This window comes from Scomber scombrus, chromosome 6 (assembly GCF_963691925.1).
Source record: "Scomber scombrus chromosome 6, fScoSco1.1, whole genome shotgun sequence".
NCBI lineage: Eukaryota > Metazoa > Chordata > Actinopteri > Scombriformes > Scombridae > Scomber > Scomber scombrus.
In genome coordinates, this window is record NC_084975.1 from 31,186,722 (window position 1) to 31,206,143 (window position 19,422).

The 19,422-nt window shown below is 39.1% G+C and overlaps 1 protein-coding gene across 1 annotated transcript in view; it reads left to right on the forward strand.

The window, feature by feature from the left end:
- Window positions 1-19,422, forward strand: part of cmip (c-Maf inducing protein) — a 49,686-nt gene that overhangs the window by 16,621 nt on the left and 13,643 nt on the right. The window contains exons 2-10 of the mRNA XM_062420528.1: window positions 5,050-5,175; window positions 10,368-10,418; window positions 10,904-11,065; window positions 12,976-13,017; window positions 13,449-13,511; window positions 13,724-13,804; window positions 14,768-14,871; window positions 14,976-15,080; window positions 17,509-17,973. Of these exons, the coding sequence (XP_062276512.1) occupies window positions 5,050-5,175; window positions 10,368-10,418; window positions 10,904-11,065; window positions 12,976-13,017; window positions 13,449-13,511; window positions 13,724-13,804; window positions 14,768-14,871; window positions 14,976-15,080; window positions 17,509-17,973 (1,199 nt within the window). The remainder of the gene's footprint in view (window positions 1-5,049; window positions 5,176-10,367; window positions 10,419-10,903; window positions 11,066-12,975; window positions 13,018-13,448; window positions 13,512-13,723; window positions 13,805-14,767; window positions 14,872-14,975; window positions 15,081-17,508; window positions 17,974-19,422) is intronic.

Sequence of the window (19,422 nt, forward strand, 5' to 3'; positions counted from 1 at the left end):
TTTCAGTCCTCTGTCACTTCTGCTGAACTTTCTTTCTCTGATTCCTTCGTGTTTCCACTCTCTCAGACTGTCAATGTGTTTCCTGCTTTGACTCATCAAAGGCACAATTAGAAAGTTTTTAACTTCCTGCCCCGCAGCGCTCGACGAACGTTTAAAGGAGCTGGTAGGGTTTCAGATCAGTGACTCTGCGCTTACACGACCTCTAGCTTTGCAATGTCAGGCCACACCTGGAGATAAAATGACTTAGCCTACGTTATTATGTTAAAATATGGAGTGGATTCATTTATATTTAAGTTGAATGATTAAATTGTTTCAGCAAATAACTTTGACAAGATTAAAGTGGACAAGATGTGAAAGTAAATACTGTAGTGGAATTAATGGAAAATATTTGTAGACTTAATAGTTATTATAATGGTAACGCTTCACTATTTAACATTTATAAGCAGTATATAAACATGTTAATACATGCTTATAATACACTATAATGTAGTTGTTAGTAAGTCTGTCACAATAATTATTGTCTCATCGTACAATAGCGTAATTATCAACATCATCATGTCTATATATGGACTTAATGTATGATATATGGACATGACCGTGATCATTTTTTAACCTCAATAATGCCACACTTCACACAACCCCCCCCCCCCCCCCACCCCACCCTTCCATTATTATGCTCTTATATTATCATTATATCAGTGGTATAAAATGATCTTCATATGACAATAATATCGTTTATCGCGATTATTTCTGAGACAATATGTCGTTCAAAAAATGTAATTATCGTGACAGGCCTAGATGTCAGCAGGTGTAAGTGTTTATTAATGTACTAAAGATAACTCCTCCTACTGTCTAAATAGACAATGAATGACAATATAGTAAAAACAGTTGCAATAATAAGTTAGTTAATGCTTATAATAAACTATAATGTAGTTGTTAGCAGGTGTAAGTGTAAGTTTTTTTTAATGTATTAACTATAACTCCTGTAGTTATAGTTGGAGACAATGACTGACAATATAGTAAAACACAGTTGTAATAATAATGAACATTAATTAACACTAACACTGGAAAAATCCTTATCTTCTTATAACTACATTATAATGTATTATAGACCATGTATTACATTTTATAAAATGCTAAATAGGGGGAGTCAAAGTATAGTGTTATCTAAAATCTTCCAACACTTAGATGAAACCATGAAACTAGTCTTAGATCTATATAGTCAAGATTTTTACCTAGACTATCCTTACTCTAATAATATTCATAAATGTTGTGTTCTTACATTATTTTTTCTTTCTTTGTTTTGTTCTTTCTTCCTTCACAACATCGTTCCCTATCTACTTCTCCCTGGAAACCAAAAAAAAAAAAAAAACATAACATACATCTCCATCCCCTTGTTTCTATGGCAACACAGCAGTGAGGAGAGGAGACAAGAGGAGCTGTAGCCTCCTCCAACCCTCCTCCAACCATGAAAAAGGAGAACAGAAAGAGACAGAATGAGAAAAAGAGAGGACTGGGAGAGCAGGGAAAATGAGAAAGAAAGATAGCAAGAAAGGAAAAAGAGAAAAAAAGAAAGACAGAGGATACAAGAGAGAGAGAGAGAGAGGGGAAGGTAGAGGGAGTCAGGCAATCACTGCTTGCTCTTGTGCAGGATGGAGTATCTATGGTAACCTCGGCTGGTTATCAGAAAATTGAAGCCCCTTCTGTTTGTCTCCATTCTTCTCTGGCTCTGCCTATTTGAAAAACACAACGCCATTTATCTCTTCCCTCACCACACAATTTCATATTCCGCCCCTCATTTTTGCATTTTGTCTTGTTATTAGCGTTGACATGTGTAGTGTGTGTGTGTGTGTGTGTGTGTGTATGTGATGTGGTGGGTTCAGTTCAAGCAAAAAAAACCCTATTTTGCAGCCAGAAAGACAGACAGACAGACAGAGACACGGACTGACGTTTACTCTTCCAAGGAAATGAGACATCTCGCCCAGAACCAATATTTGCCGTGGACGTCGTCTGTAATGAAAATCCTGTATGTGTGTAGTTTCACAACAGGGATTTTGTGTGTGTGTGTGTGTGTGTGTGTGTGTGTGTGTGGGAGGGGGTGAGCCAGAAGAGCCAACTCGCTCTATCGGCTGAAGAGGGAGGTGTAAATAAAGGAATAGCATGTTTGTTCTTTAGCAGGGCGGGAGGAGCAGCAGAGAGAGAGCTGCCTGTTTGCTCTATGGAGAGCGAGATGGATGCAAAGAGAACCACCTGTCTGCTTGACTCTCCCTGCAGAGGGAAGCCAGGACAAAAGCAGGCCATGTGCCGCTGCTTCCATGTAACTACCGAGATGTGTTTGTGTTGAGTGGAGCCGGGGCTCTGTGTGTATGTATCTGTGTGCTGGAGGAGGCCAGAGACAGGCTGTTTATCTGTCTGAAAGCAGCAGCAGCAGCAGAAGAAGAGAGAAGCAGGGAGGCAGTGGAGTGATACCAGAGCAGTCTTTAAAGGGCCTGTTTCTCTCAGACACTGACTACAGCTTGACAATCTCAGTTCATTCACATTATAATGAAAGTCATGTTTTGGATGTCTACCTCTGATGTGATGGATACTATAGATTTACATTGTTTCAACATCTTTGATATATGTTGTCATAGACATGTTTAACCAATTTTTTTATCTTCATCTGGATCTCCTCCCATTTCACATATTTAGTTAAACAAACAGCTACAGATAATGGCTTTGTGTTCATATAATGTGTCATCCAAACCTGTTGTGAATGACTACACTCAAAGGCGCAGCAAAAATCCTGCCATCATAGCCACCTCATGGTTATATCACATACCAGATCTTTCTCCAAGACACTTTCTTGCATTATTTCTATACTCAAGACAATGAATTGCACAAATAGGGATAATAGCACACATATTTCCTTGAAGTCATCCATGGTATTGGACCAAAATGTTTCAGAAAGTAACAAAACATTTTCAACACAGCCCCCCCCCCCCAGATTAGTTATCCGGAAAAGGGGTTCAAATAGTGTTAGCAGACCTGGCAAGCACTTTGTTTGAAACATACGGAGGCCTTTAGTTACAAAGTCCACTGCAAAAATCGATTAAATATGTTAACAATGTAACGCTACCATATTCCTCCCTGTTCCATAAACATACATACACAAACATAAGCTAGTTCTCTGATGAACAACAAATCTAAGAGATTGTTACAGCATGAACACATCAAAACCACATCTTGTGATTTTTTTACATATTTGTTTGTGTGCTTATTAAAGAAAATTAGATAAAAAAAGATGTTCCGTATGGAGATTTAGAGGTGCCGGTAGGCAGATTTTTAAACTTTGGACAGAGCCTGGCTAGCCGTTTCCACCTGCTTCCAGTCTTTGTTCTAAGCTAACTGTGTAAGCTAAGCTAGCCATCTAAGCTAATGTTCATTCCCTCCTAAACCTCAGCAAAAAAAGACAAATAACAAATTTCCTAACGTCAAACTGTGTCTTTTAACATGAAGTACATGTAATAACTGATTTAAGAGTAAAAACAGGACACTCTCAAATATTGAGCATGTAAATTAGCTACATTTAAAAACTGATAATCAGAACGCTAACTCGGACTTAGCATATAGGTTCCTCCTTTGGTTCCTCCCAGTTTCACTCTGAATGAGCCGTTACATCACACATCCGGCAAGCAGCACTTTATTTTGCATTTTAAATATTTCACTTGCACTGTTTTTAAATGAGCTGTCTTTGAGGTTCACTGACAGGATATTGATTTTATCTGTTACTTGGTGTTGAATTGTACTGAGAATTGTGAATCACACTGGGTAATCTATGTTTATCCGCTGCACACAGGAATGGAAGACAGATTCAAAGATTTTCTGAAATACTTTTTTTTTTTTTTTACCAAAGAATTCAGCCCCTGATAATACTTTATGTTACTGTCGCCGGTCAGAACTTGACGGCCACAGACAGTTGAAACTTCTATATCCACTCAGCTGCTCAGAGTTTCTTTTCTATAAAAAGTCCAACAGAGAGAAAACATTAGCCTCAGCAAAAAATGAAGTTAAAAAAAAAAAAAAAAATGCTGATAAATGCCAGAAAACATTGCTGCCTAATTAGAGTGCAGCTAAAGCCACTCCAGATGACGTCTGCAGGCCCTATTTGTGTGGATATACAGTTAGTTGCCCATCAACAATAATTGGTAGTAAGTCATGCAGTGACGCTGACGTCTGGGAAATCAGCTGGTGATTCATTTACTGCAATTTCTGCATTTTCTGACAGATACATGTCTTATTATAGACGCATTAAACATTTCTTTTCAAACTTCTCCCTGGGGTTAGAAGATATACAAGCTCGGGCTCAGTTTCCTTGTGGCTTTCATTCGGCCTCGTTATTTTTATCTGTTTAGATTCCCCCCACACACCCCCCCCACCCCCCACCCCTCCTTTTCTCTCTAAAGACTCTTCTGTTCCTGAGTCCGGAAACTTGTGGTAATTTGTCAGCATTTCTGTAATCATTTTGAGACTAGCAAACAGGTTGTGGCCTGTTACTCAGTTGCATCTGCTTCCAGCTCTCACAATGGTGAGACTGGGATCCCAGCTCTGCCATCACGCCAAACTGATCTTTCTGTATGTGTGTGTGTGTGTGTGTGTGTGTGTGTGTATGTGTGCGTTTGCTCGAAGCCACACGAACAATGTTTTTCTAGGTGATGTTTGTGTATTTGTGTGATTAATGGCTTTTGCTAAATTGATTTTCCACTTTGTTTCAGTATTCAATGACTATTGACTTGGAACTACATCAAATGTCACCACATCTGATAAAGACAACTCTGTCTACTGTATAACAGCGTTTGCCGTTCTGCTGTATTTGGAGGTTTTGTTTGACTGTGTGTTTACCCAGGGCAGGTTAGCTCAGGATCTGTTTCTTTTTGTCTTTCCAGCTGACTGCCAGTAAAAATAAATGCCGTTTTTCTCCTCCGGCTCTGTTTAAATAGACAGTATGTACTGTAAATGTTAGACAGTGACAGACTAATATCCTCTTGCTTTTCTCTCTCTCCTCTGCAGCCCACTGGTTACATGGAGACATCATTGTCCTACAGCTCCATAGAGGACCTGCAGCTCCTTTCATGGGACAATGCTCCAAAGTACTGTGTCCAGCTCAGTTTCCCTGGTGGCACCGTCCTGCTGCAGGTAATGCTTCAAAACTGAGCCAGTGGCTACATACCTAATACATTTTATCAAATCATTTTACCGTTCAAAGTAGGACACATCCAGACAGTTGTTCATACAGGATGGAGTACCATGCTTTGAAATTAATTTATAACAATAAAACAAAAATATAAACGGGTGTTTTCACAGATTATAGCTACACACAAAGTTCTCCAATCCATTCAATCAATGTGGTCCAACATGAACGGGATGAATGTAATGCAGTGTGATTTATTAACAGGGCTTGCTAACGTATTGCTGATTTAAATATATCATTTTAAGCTCCTTAATGGCCAAGAAAGTATTTTAAATTACAAAAGGTTAACCATATTACCGGCATAGGAATGCATCAGTGTTGGTATCCAAACCTAACACAGTTTTTATTGACACAGGTATGGGAATTTTTCAAGTGATTCTTCTGATTAAGTATTTACGATTCCCAATTTAGACATTCCAAAAAGAAGTACATGACCCAGATATTTAGAAAAAATGTAGAAGCCTTTATTTACTTAAATGCTGTCTCGTGGTTACAAAAACATTCGGGGAAAAAACACACCAGACATCAAGTCAAGTGACTAATTAGCTAGCTGAGTTAATTAAGTACACCTATGACTTCAGCCTGATGTGCACTTTTCCATTGTCCATTGTGCTCTGAATACACTGGTTTTTAAAGCTGTTCTGGCTAATGCTAACATGTTAGCAAAAAATATTGCCGACTTATACATCCAGCAGGTGAGAAGCAACATACAATCCCAGCTGACTTGTTTTTGTTTCCCCTTGAGTAATACAACTCTAATATTCAAATTCCCGTTAGCTTCGTTGTGGTCTCAACCATCTTTGGAAAAATAGTTGCTAACTTTAAGCTAACGCTCGCTGCTGTTTAATAACTCACTGGCAGATAACGTTTGCTTACATTCATTTTACTTGATGAAAAAACTGATGTTATGTGGGGGGAGGTATGAGCTGTGAGGTAAACAAACATTAATTTGAAACCAAAATATTAAGTTAATAGTGGCTTAAAGTTTTTAGCTTTAATAGCCGTTAGCTTTAATAGCTGTTAACCTTTAGCCACGGCTGTATGCTATAATATGACTTGGGTGTTAATTCTCAGTGTTTGGCAAGATGAGCAATCCTTTCACATTACAGAATCCTTCACGGTTGATGACAAAAATGTTATAAGTTCTAATTTCAAGGCATATGTTTCTCATCGCACTGTTTGGATCAGCAGAGCAACATCAGCAGTACAAAGGACATCAGCACATGATCCTGCCTGAATCAGCCAGTGTAATCTGGTCTTAATGCAGGGGGCATCAGTTCACTAAACTCTTAAGCTTTGGCAGTCATTGTATCATGGACCACGAAAAACTTCTAAACCCAGTTGTATAAACAGATTAAATGTCTTGGGACAAAGTGGAGCCCTGACTGATAACTGGTACTGTAACTATTTGGCCGATGCCTGTGATACATGATTAGATTTTAAATGTATCATTGTTGTGGGAACTTTGGTCTTGAATGCTCCCTGTTGGGATGTATTTTTCCACAAATAGATTCCTAGTGAGTTTTGTGGATATTCATCTTCCAGTATTATATTACATGATCAAGAATATGTTGATTAGTGTGTATAATTTGATGGCTGTAATGTTCAAGACTCAGAACAGTTACCTTCCACCATGTACCTGCTGAACTCTGAGAGACTGCTCTGAATTCCTGGGGGGAAAAAATCATCTCCACATTAACCAGAGCCATTCAGCCAGCACATTTGGTACTGCTACCCATTAGCCCAATTACCTCTGATATACACAATTCAACCCATTATGGGCGTTGGGGGTCAACAGTGTATACCCACCTCCTCAGATGTGTTTGCTTATGCCTGCTGCCAGCTGTTTGGACCACTGCCAAACAGCTTCAGTTTGTTTCTTTGAGGAAATGCTCCACTGGTTTCAATCCACAAGCCAAGATCAGTCAAGGTTCCTGCAATATTCGTGGAAAATTGGAAAACCCGGTCTACTTTTCCAGCTAGCAGAAAGCACAGGGAAAATTAGAAAAGGATTTAAATGTCATGAAAAACAGAAGATTCATAAGAGTTAAAAGATCAAGATAACAGGTCAACCTGAACACCCCATAAAAGTGGAGACTGAAACCCCAATCTGACAACATTCTGTGCTGCTCATATTGAATGAGTACAAGGAGGTGGGATTAAAAAAAAAACAACAGTCGCTGATTAAATATGATTAAATCACTGAGGAAATATTGTTCCATTCGGCTCCCTGTATGTTTCCTGTGGGTCTGACTTTGATGAATGTGGGCTGGGTCATCATCATGTATTCCCGTCTGAATTGCTGCATCATTATTTGGTGAAACATGTCATTTTGCATGTAAGCAAGGAATGACGTATGCAATATTTTCTCATAAGAGCTTTATTACACATTTTTAACATTTTTTTTAATGGTGGGTTACTGACGTCACTTCTTCTCAGCTATTTATAACTGCATAGACTTTCAGTTGGTTAATAAGTACAGGTCTTTCTCTCAAATGGCAGAATTCAGATTTCATAATTAATTTTCTGACTTGCCAGCAGAAGTTGTAGGAACATTTAAAGCAGACTATAAGTGATACACCTATAAGAAATTCATCCCAAAACAGTTAAAATTGCTTCATAGTAGCACATAGGAATAAATCTGGTATCTGCTATCTCATTTAAAACAGTACATACTGTTCTGAACACGCTGTTCCTTCTCAGTCTATAACATGGTCCATTTTTTCCTCTAAATACACACAGCACCTTAACTGGTCTGACCTTAAAGTCATTACACTTTGTTTTGCTGGTCGATCAATTCTTTTACTGTTCACAAACAGTACAGGACAGGTGGTAAAAAAGTACAAACACACAGGAAGCAGAAAGGGAAAGAATGGCAGCATTATTTTCTCTTTCTGTTTCTGTTCTGAAGACTATGTTCATTTTCTTTATGTCCGTCTGCCGATGTCAATTCATTTTACTATTAACTGGGTTAGAGTTAATATTTTCAAACATTTTTTCCATCTCGCCTCTACTCTTCTGTCTAAAACCTCTCAAATAATATTATATGAATATTAATGATTAGACACCTGGCTTGGCTAATGAAAAAAGATTAGCCTCCAATGAAATTCACACTATACTAAACTATAAAAAAAGACAGTCTGTCAGAGTTGATGCGAGAGTGAGGAACCTGTCGATCGATGTTAAACTGATAATATAATGTATGTTAGTGTTTGAAGTGATCATTTACACGACAGTCAGATGTGCATTTACTGCTGATTGCTCTGTACAGCTAATGGCTTTATGTGCCAATTTTACGGTCAGTAAAATGTGCAGGTGGTCAGATCGGCTACATCCACATATCTCATGTCTAATGTGGATGTGTCTGGCTTGGCTGGAAATGAATTGAGGAGGCACTGGGTGTTTCTTACTGTCACTGTATAAGATTAGTACAACACTCCCAAGAGGCAGCTTGGAGTAAACTTAAATTTTACAAGTTACACATACATCTTTGTTGCCCTGCTGCATTAGTCATTGTTTTGTCTACTTGGGAGCAGCAGAACAAGCTGTAAACACAACACCAACATCATTTTATAAAGCTGTTATAGACATAAACATATCAGCAATATTCACTAGTTTACACATTCGTCAGAAAGGAAGCAATATGTCCACTTGTCTAACTTAAGGTTAAGATTCACTCTCATTTTAGCTCTGTTTTGGTCTCCACCAACACACCTTTCTCTTTAGTTGCTCAAAGCTCCGCTATGTTCACCAGCTAGTTCCTAACTTTGTCATTGTGCTTTTTGGTGCTGGACAGGTAGTGCACAGCTGGTTTGTCATCGATTTTTCAGATAAACACAAAGTTACCTGCAGCTGCTTGATGAGAGCTACGAAGGTGAACATAACTGTGAAGTCGTGAAGCTGTAAAACCAAAACACTGAGCAGAAAGATGCGGAAACACTTCGCAAAGCTGCTGGAAACTCCAGACTAAGAGCATGGTTGTGTGCAAGCTATGCAACAAGGAATTCGCATATCACCGCAGCACATCGAGCCTCAAGTATCACCTCAATGCAAAACATATAGCAGCTAGCGTGGACGCTAGTGTGGTAGCTAGCTAATTTCTGAAATGTACTATATTTCTAAATATGCTATTGCTACACTTAATGGCAAAAATTGCACTGGTCTGTTGGCCAAAAATAAACAATATTTTTGTTGCTTAAGCTTATGTATTCAGTCATTATTCAATCGTATACTAAAAATCCATGTGAAAAAAATTACTTCTCACTGTTCTCAGGTCAAATATTTATATGCGATTAAAATGCGATTAATTTCGATTAATTAATTACAAAGCCTTTAATTAATTAGATTAATTTTTTTTTAATCAAGTCCCGGCCCTAATAAAAACACTCTTTTTTTAAGATTTCATTTTGGGGCTTTTTTCTGGGCTTTTTTTAACAGTGGGTGGCATAGAGGCTGACAGGAAACATGTAGAGAGAGAGAGGGGAATGACCTGCAGCAAAGGTCCTTTCCCAGAATCCAACTATGGACGCTGCCTTTATGTGGCATGCTTAATCACTCAGCTACCAAGGCACTCCCATGTGTATATATATATATATATATATATATATATATATATATACTTAAGTGAAGCTTTAATGTTTACAATGTCTCTTGAATGTCCAGCCACACATACTGTTTTTGTGTTTCTTTATCAAGTTGTGCAACAGCACATTTAGTGCTTTGCATCTGGTAACGGCACTTTTTTAACTTATGACTAATATCAAACCTTCACATCCGATACTAGTAAACTTCCCTGCGTGTTTGTGAGTAACCGGATGTAGTCAGAGATGGGGGGTGGGTTGGGGGGGGGGGGGGGGGGGGGGGGCTGCTTTATGAGGCAAACTCTGAATGCCAAGACCTCAAGAAATAACATCAAGGTCTTCAAAATGACTAGATAACTATGACGGTGGTAAGTGACTACAACCATATTAGTCATTTTAATCTTGACTCTTATTGTCACAAAAATTGAACGTTTATCCTTTTTTTACACAGATACCAAACTTTTTATGTCTTTTTTTATGATGCACTTGACTAAGTAACCACAAGTAAATAACTTTGAACAAATGATATGTATGTCTCTCTCTCTCTTTGTCTGCAGGCTGCAAACAGCTACTTAAGGGACCAGTGGTTTCACTCCCTGCAGTGGAAGGTACGGTTACTGTTTGTCTTTAACTATTAATTGATTTGTTTCATCAGCTCATGCTGAGGCCATTAACCCCTGCCGCCGCCCCCCACCCCTCTTGTTTATGTATTGTATTTCAGCATTATCGTTCCTTCTTTTAGACTTTATAGTTTTCCACACACTGATGTTTATTGCAGGATGATCATGTTGAAATACCAAAACTATTATTTTGTTTTATAACAAATCGTCTCAGTCTGACTGTCTGACACATTTATAACTCTTTAGACCTTTATGAGGATCAGACCTTTAAACCTGTCAGTGCCAGAGCTCACTGAGCTAAATACAGCTATACAAGGAAGTATGCTTGAAGTAGTGATAGAGCTCACAATTGCGTCCAATGGTTTCTTCCATTTTTCCTCCACACTCAACATTGTTTCTCAAGCAATCATGTCATGTTGAAAGCAGTGCCCGTACCATATCTATACATCTATTGCATTGTGTTTCCTATATAGAAAAAGATCTACAAGTACCGTAAGGTCCTGAACAACCCGAGCCGCTGGGACGTGGTGCTGAAGGAGATCAGAGCGCTGGTGGACATGGCTCTGACCTCTCCACTGCAGGACGAGTCCATCCACCAGGCTCCACTGCACATCATCTCCACCCTGCTGGCTGAGGTAGCAACACACATATACATCCATCACACACCCATACACACTTGTATATATATAACCTGTGAGGACCTTCACACCTAAAAATGTAACAGTAACAAGAGCGTGTTAATGAACTACTTACCAGTACATTTACTCAAGTACTTAACTTAAATAGTTCTTCAGTAGTACTTTACATAAGAATTTAGAGAATTTAACACAAGTAATTTATGGAGATCCAAAGTCGGAAATTCATTACAAAATAAATAATCAAATGAATGAATAGACCTATAACTTATTATATGATGTGATATCATCATTCTTCCATCATTATATTGATTTTTAGTAAAAATGTTCCCAGTCTTTCATTTATCTGAATTAGGGCCTGTTTTGGTAACCATTATTATTTTTCTCCACCACCATTGCATTTTTGAGGAGCTTGGGATGCTTGAAAACTCAGAAATGGGCACATGTCAGAACTGGTGAAAATTGCCGAGTACTGTAGTGAAAACACCCGCTAACACACCTACACTGCTTACATTTAGTCAAGGAAGCGCCTTACTGGAAATGATGCTCTTCCCTTATTCAGTAGTGACAGTATGAAGCCCCTAAAGACTTTAGACTGGTTCTGCAATGCAGGTTTTAATTGTTTCAACACATCAGTCACCAGTCTGTATGAACAAAGCATTTAAAGACTGACCTGTGAGTCTATTCTTGAGGTGTTAGGTGTGCTGGAAAACTTAAAAAAAACTGCATCAGAAGTAAGGAAACTTGATATCTGAAATGAGTACAAAATGAGGTAGGCAGATGTAACATGTCCAAAAAGCTTTTGGTCTGATCTGCCCCATATTTCTCCTGCTTGGTTAGAGTCAAGACCTGCAAAACTTCTACATGTCAATAATGACTCATAGTCATAGCACTTACCCACAACAGGAAGTCAACCGTGTGGGAAAAACGTCATTCCATTTACATGAAATTTACATTGCGTGTTCTTCACATGATATACGGCAACATGACGTTCTCTAGCGCCTCGACAATTTCCCTCTGCTAAATTTATTGCTGCATGAATATGTCGCTTATGTAGTATTATCTACAGGCAACAGGAAATGAAACCTCAATTACACAAACTTTGTTAAATGTATGCACAGGTTCCAGTATGTCATCTCAATTTATTTCACAAGTCATCGGTTCATTTATAAACTTTTTCATTCAAGGGAACATTTGACTGGTACTGTATTTTACTCAATTCATTTGCTTATATTACTTAAAGGATAAGTCTGTAAAAGACTAAAACCAACAATAAATTGATCCTATAAGTGAACTGATATATCTCATGACATGTTCCTCCATGCTGTAAAACTAAAGCACCAAATGTGTATTAATCCACCACTGGAAATAATCCCTGAAAATGTTTTTCTTTTAAAGCACAGCACAGATATTATAACAATAAGGTCCTAAATGCTATGATGTTTATTACATCCCATCATACATAAGGTTATGGAATCGTTTAAAAGTGTCATTGACATTGAGCGGAGACTAAAGGAAGTTGCTGTACCTGGCCAAAAAAAAAAAATAGTCTGTGAGCTATATTGTAGTGCTTTTATGTAATCGTACAGCATTGTTCTGACTAATCTATGTGACTCTCAGTGTCATGGTAGGATTTGTCCTCATGTTTGCTCGGATGCTTGTATCATTACCTCGGGGGCAGACACTTCCAGGGAGGCTGTTTGGATAGACTTGGCGTGGCACTGTGACTGTGTGGTGACACAAAGCCTCGTAGTATAAAACAGGAACCTCCCTCTGAACCGCACCTGATTACCTAAAACCTTCAAATATAAACTTTAGAATTTAGAATAATCCTTTTTTTTTTTTTTTTTTAAATCAAGCTATAATCCATTTAATTCTTCTCTAAACTCTTATGTTTTTTCTTCTCACAGAACTCTAATCTCAGCACTCAGGATCATGAGAACATCATTGTGGTGAGTATGAAGTTCACTATAAAGTGATATTTGATATCAGGCTGGAGTTAATGAGTAACAACCAGAGTCGGTCGGGGGCCTCGTGTTATTTTGGTTGTTCCGCTAAAGAAAAATATAGCTTATCTCTGTGCATTTAGTTCACGTAACAGGTGTGTATTTGTGCCTGTTTTTCGATTGTCACAGCTGATTCCCGTATGGCAGTATCTGAGCAATGACAGAAGAGCTCGGTGCTGAGGGAGCTTGTAATGTTTGTGTAGTTCACCTGCGGGCTGTTTTTACAAGGCTCCCGCACCTGACAGCCCAGATCTATGCTGCTGGCTCTCAGCCATAGTAAATAAGAGATAGGATATGGAAAGTAGTTGTATTTATCTCTGTGTGTGTGTGTGTGTGTGTGTGTGTGTGTGTGTGTGTGTGTGTGTGTGTGTGTTCAGGCCATTGCTCCTCTTCTGGAAAACAACCATCCACCACCTGACCTGTGCGAGTTCTTCTGTAAGGTGAGATCAAGTGCTGCAGTTGTAACCATTTCTGAAAGATGAGCAGATATATATGTATTAAAAAAACACATCTAGTTGATAATAATAATACACACACACATATAAAAATGCATCAAACATCATAAAATAAGCAGACCAGAGAAACAGAATATTAATCAGTACAGTAGAACAATAGATTAAAAAAAAGATGATGTCATTCCTGTGTGTCGCAGCACTGTCGGGAGCGGCCGCGGTCGATGGTCGTGATTGAAGTGTTCACTCCTGTGGTCCAAAGAATCCTCAAACATAACATGGTGAGAAATGTTCAGTTCAGGTACAACTGTCTTACTATAGCAGTACACTGAGGAATCACATTACTGTTTAGAACTGCTTCCTTACTACCCAGTTCCTCTGTTGATGCTGGTTTATTGCATGTATCGCATGTCCCTCAATCTAGTAGAAGAAAAAAATGCATCCAGTCTGGTAGAATCTGATCTAAAACCTTCAAATCCTACATATAAAGTGGATGTTGGTCCCACAACCACCCTCCCTTCCTCCATGAGTTCCATAAGTACCACTGCATAGCCATTCTTGTACAGTGATTGGTAAGAGATCAATGAATAAAAAAATCAATAATGAAATCAGAAGTTCCTTTCCCCTGGTGCCCCAGTGGTTTAAGGGGGGGGGGGCTCCTACCACAGAGTGCACTGCCCCTACTTCACATCTGGCCACTGACCTTATTTACATGCTCTTCTTCCTCTCTCTCATTTCCAGTCGCCTCTCTAATTTAAACTATATGATACAAAAGCATAAAATGTCCCCAAAAATGATGTAAAAATCCTTTCCCCCATCCCAGTTTAGCAGTGCCTATAATAAAGCCTTAATTGTGAAAGGCCGGTACCCTGAAAGAATATAAGGATCACTTTTGCCAGCTAAAAAAAAATCACTCAACATATTTCCATGCTGTTTTATACACTGCATTAATGTGAAACATTCAATAAAGAGCCATAAACAGACTAAATAAACTTTATACAGTGGCCATAACAGCTGGATGAAAGCATGATGTACAATGTAGCACTCCCACAGTCTGTATTAGAAAGGTACTTTCCAAAGAAAGGCTCTATCAGTCTTATATAAAGAGTATCTAACCACTAAGTGTGAAAACCTTTATGGTTTCAGATGTAATCCTTGAGTTCTGTCTTGTCTCTGTTGCACTTTGCTTTATGTTTTTAACTCTGCTTGTTTTTGTTGTGTGTGTGTGTGTGTGTGTTGGGCAGGATTTTGGGAAGTGCCCTCGACTGCGTCTCTTCACTCAGGAGTACATCCTGGCTCTCAACGAGCTCAACGCCGGGATGGAGGTCGTCAAGAAGTTCGTCCACAGGTGAGATGAAACGTGTGATGAAACGGTTAAAGCCCCGTTCGATTAGAGCGAGGTCCGTTAGTTTGACTCAAATGTAATAACGTATCAACCTGTGTGTGTTGCAGCATGCACGGGCCTACGGGGCAGTGCCCTCACCCTCGTGTCCTGCCAAACCTGGTGGCGGTGTGTCTCGCTGCCATTTACTCCTGTTATGAGGAGTTCATCAACAGGTCAGTCACACACACACACACACACACACACACACACCAACACACACACACCAGGCCACATTTCATCTTTCCTCCCGAACACAGTGGAGTTTGTAGTCTCTCAGCTTGCCTCCCCACCTTCACATCTGATCTCGTCAGTGTTTCCCCCCCCTCCGCCACAGCTTATCCACTTACCTTTCCGCTCATGTCCAGACATCTTGTTTATCTGACCGTGGCAGTCTGAGCGGCTCGGATCTGTCGAGACCTGAAGGTCAGCATCATGGAAAAGCTAGACAAGCTACAGCTCCCCTGGGGCTTCATACTGCTTGTGTACAAAATGGCTACCTGAGTGCACTCTGTAGCACTTCACATTCCTGACAAAATACTCCAAGTGAAACATGACGAAAAGCTGTTTTTGTGTTGTATTTACACTCAACTAAACTCACTCCATTTGACTTTATTGACTGTATTGATATGCTCACCTAGCACCTCACTCTTTCTTGAAATGTGAATGTTCTTTCAATATTTCAGTCATGTCATATACTATATACTGTTTTATTTGTAATAAGTGCTACCTTATTAGTCTTTCCTCTCTGTAATCATTCCTCCTGTTCATACTGACTATTAAAAGATCGCCTTTAAATGTGCTTTCAATGTAAAGTGATGGAGGACTAAATCCACAGTGTGTCCACACAGTCATTTAAAAGTAGATGATCAGCTTCTATTCTATTCATCAGTGTGAGTTAGTCATATCAAGTGATATCTGACACATTTACATCTTTTTACCATCAAATTCCCTCTTAGTGTTTCCCTGTTGAGCTGTGGTGGAAGTATAGTAACAAGAAGACTTTGCTACTAAAAACACTGTAACGTTGAAACATAGAAGATGAAGATTTGACTCATTTGGATGCTGAAGCTTCATATTAGCTTCATATTAGCTTCATATTAGCTTCACATCAACTTTTAAATACATTTTTACACAGGACTGTGGATTTTGTCCTCCATCACTTCCATTTAATGAAGAATAATTACAGCAAGAAAAACATGTTTCCAAGTTTATTTGAGCTTCTGACAGTTTTTTACCAGACAGACTTGAGAAATGAAAGTGTTTATGAAGGTGTACAGCCTGTTGTATTAGTCTCTGTTCATTTATCCTGGGTGTACACAATAATAAACTGGCAGCTGATTGTAAATAATGACTTTTACATCGCTAATAATGAAGAGCCAGAGGGGCACATTTAATTGTATCTTCAATTACTAAACTGGTTCCCAGAACAAACATTAAAAAAAAAATGTAGATGTAGTTGCTGGGATTTGCCACGGCGGCCATTCTTTTTAAAGGTTAAAGCATCTCACAATAAGAATCACCTGTTTATTCAGCTGTTGTGGCAGAAGGGTTCATCATTGTGTTTACTGCTGTCCATGTTGCATCGATTAGACAAACACATGATTGGTGATTTTCCACATCTTGTATGACTAATATGAAGGAAACAGTTCAAACAGTCATTTGCAGATATTACCGGGAAAGCAGATGAGATACTGCGCTGTCATCAGACCACATTACGCCATTTATAGCCTAAACTAATTTGCAATGTCCCAACATGAGCTTTTATTAAAAAAAGAAAACAATACCTCTACAGTGCAATAAAAAAACATGAGCAATTATGTAAAACTCATGCAAAATTCATTAAATAGAAGACATGATTACATTTATTAAGCAGGACAGCCTGAAGTCACATATGAGGCCCGATGATGCCACTTTAAGAGCAAAATTGAGACGATATGCAACATTACAGGTGGTTAAATATACCTTAGGGGTTCAGAAAGTGTCTCATTTCCAAATTTTGACACATGTAATCTTTACATTTAGTCTTGCTATGATGACTAGTTCATCGTTTATGGGCTCCATCAATCATGCCTCCATGTGTAGAAAATAAATACTTTGAATACACTGGAATGAAAAGCAGCTGAGAGTCAAAAAGTAGAATTTTTATGTTTTTAGAAACAAACCCTCTTTTCCAGAAACCAAAATAAAATCCCAGCATGTGTGCTCCCTAATTGACTTCATTCCTGTGATTTATATTTAAGTGGTCTGTCTAGTGAGTTCCATAGGGGGCCTGGTGCTGGCTTGTAGACGTATGGCCTATACTTATCTTAACTCATTAGCGTCATCTTCACCCCAGAGAGGAACACTTCTTAGCTCATTTTTCCAAAACTCAAGGACCCACAGAGGAACCATCACTCTGGTAGCCGTCTCTCCTGGCTCCTGACTGAGTCATTCCTCTCTTTTTTTTGCCCGTTCTCTCATTGAACTGTGTTACCTTTAAGTCTGTATGTGCTTATACTTACATCAACATTTCATCAGCTTTTATGTGTAATACTTAATGTTTCTGCATTGCTTCAGGGTTTCATAAGTGGTCCGATCATCTTTCTCTTTGTTTCCCTCCAGTCGGGATAACTCTCCCAGCCTGAAGGAGATCAGAAACGGCTGCCAGCAGCAGAACGACCGCAAACCGCCGATGCCGCTCCGCCTGCTGCGGCCCGAGCCTCCCACGCCGCCTCCCGCCACCACCACCATACTCCCCCTCTCCACCAACCCTAGCCCCCCTCAGCCGCCTCCCCCCGCCCCCTCGAACCCGGCGCCGTCCGTCCCCATCCCCATCTCCTCCCCGACACCCTCCCTGCCCCTCTCCCCTCCCCCTTCCGTCGTCAACTCCAGCGAGATCCTGGTGGAGCTGGAGCGCAACAACAACTCGGCCAACGCCAAGCGGAAGGTGGGGCCGTCCGGGGGAGACAGCGAACCCAACCTCATCGACTGTCTGCTGGTCAGCCCGGCCGTCAACACTCTGTCCATCCAGCTGCCGGCGCAGGCCGACCGCGTGCTGGGCTGCTTCGCTCTCATCCTCAAGATGCTGTGAGTTTACACATGAAGTCATCACTGCTACAACACCGTGGATCCACTTTCCCTGAGTTAGATTACAAGATTAATATCATTTTTTAAAATCTTTTATATGACTAACATTTTCCTACTGCTTCCAGTCTTTATGCTAAACTAAAGACTATATATATATATTTATATATATATATATAATCTCTGAACATTTTCAGTATTTAGAAATGTATCAACTTACTTACATACATTGATATTCATTAGATGAGTGCTATGCTAACTATATAAAAACAGAATTTTAGCATTAATAATCAGCTACTGGGGTTTGTGTGCCATAAACAGTGTGAGCTCACTTAAAACAGATATGCTGTATGCACACCCTTATTAAAGTCCAGAGTTCCAACCAGATCAATAGACACAAATAGTTAACTATGCACTCTAAACTGTAACTGAGGTTTCCTTCTTGGAATATTGGAATATTGGAATATTGAGTGTTTTCCACGCATTACATGTGTGACTGCTGCAGTTTATGGCAGAAAAACAACTCTTGCTGATCCCCAAATAAGATCTCAGTCACCATGGTTTATTTTTTTTTCTACTCCTTACATGCACATCTCACAATAAAGTCACTTCATAACATACATCATAAAATACATACATACTGTAAATATGCATAATTACTCAGTTAACTGCGTACCTGCTAGCCAACAGTAGTCTATTACATTTCAGGTCACAGTTTAATGGGCTTTATTAACATGAACGTTTACCACAACAATGTTGCCAAAGCAACAAAATACAATTTGTCCAGATGTTTGGACGCTACACAATAACAGTGATCATTAACACAATATTAAGATTAATATATATACTGTATTATTATATATATGGGTCAACGACGTATAAGGATTAACAACAACTCAATTTTAGAATAATAAAAACAAGCATATGTAATGCAGTAGTTCAAACATTCAGAATGTTGTGTACCTGAAAGTTCATATTATACATTTGAAATTAAGTGATTTTAGTGGGTTTTACAAGATTAATTGGCACTGGCCTTAAAAAAAGTCATGTGGTGCGACCATGATTCATCTTGAAATAAATTAATTGACTTAACACGCTTCACATCTTTTTTTACAAGTTTTCAGTAATATAAAGTGGTTGGTTTTTGTAAATGATGGTCTTTTATTTATATAAGATATTTCAAGATGAATCATGGTCGCACCACATGACTTTTTTTAAGGCCAGTATATACTGTATATATATACAGTGTGTGTGTGTGTGTGTGTGTGTGTGTGTGTGTGTGTGTGTGTGTGTGTGTGTGTGTGTGTGTGTGTGTGTGTCTGCATTATTCACTGTCCCTCAGGTTGTGGCATGTTGATACATATTGAATACCTATGTCCTGTCTGCTTCTCCTAGGGGTATTTTTTAAATTTTTAGAAGTCATGAAGCTCTACAAAATTGAACTTGTTAAAG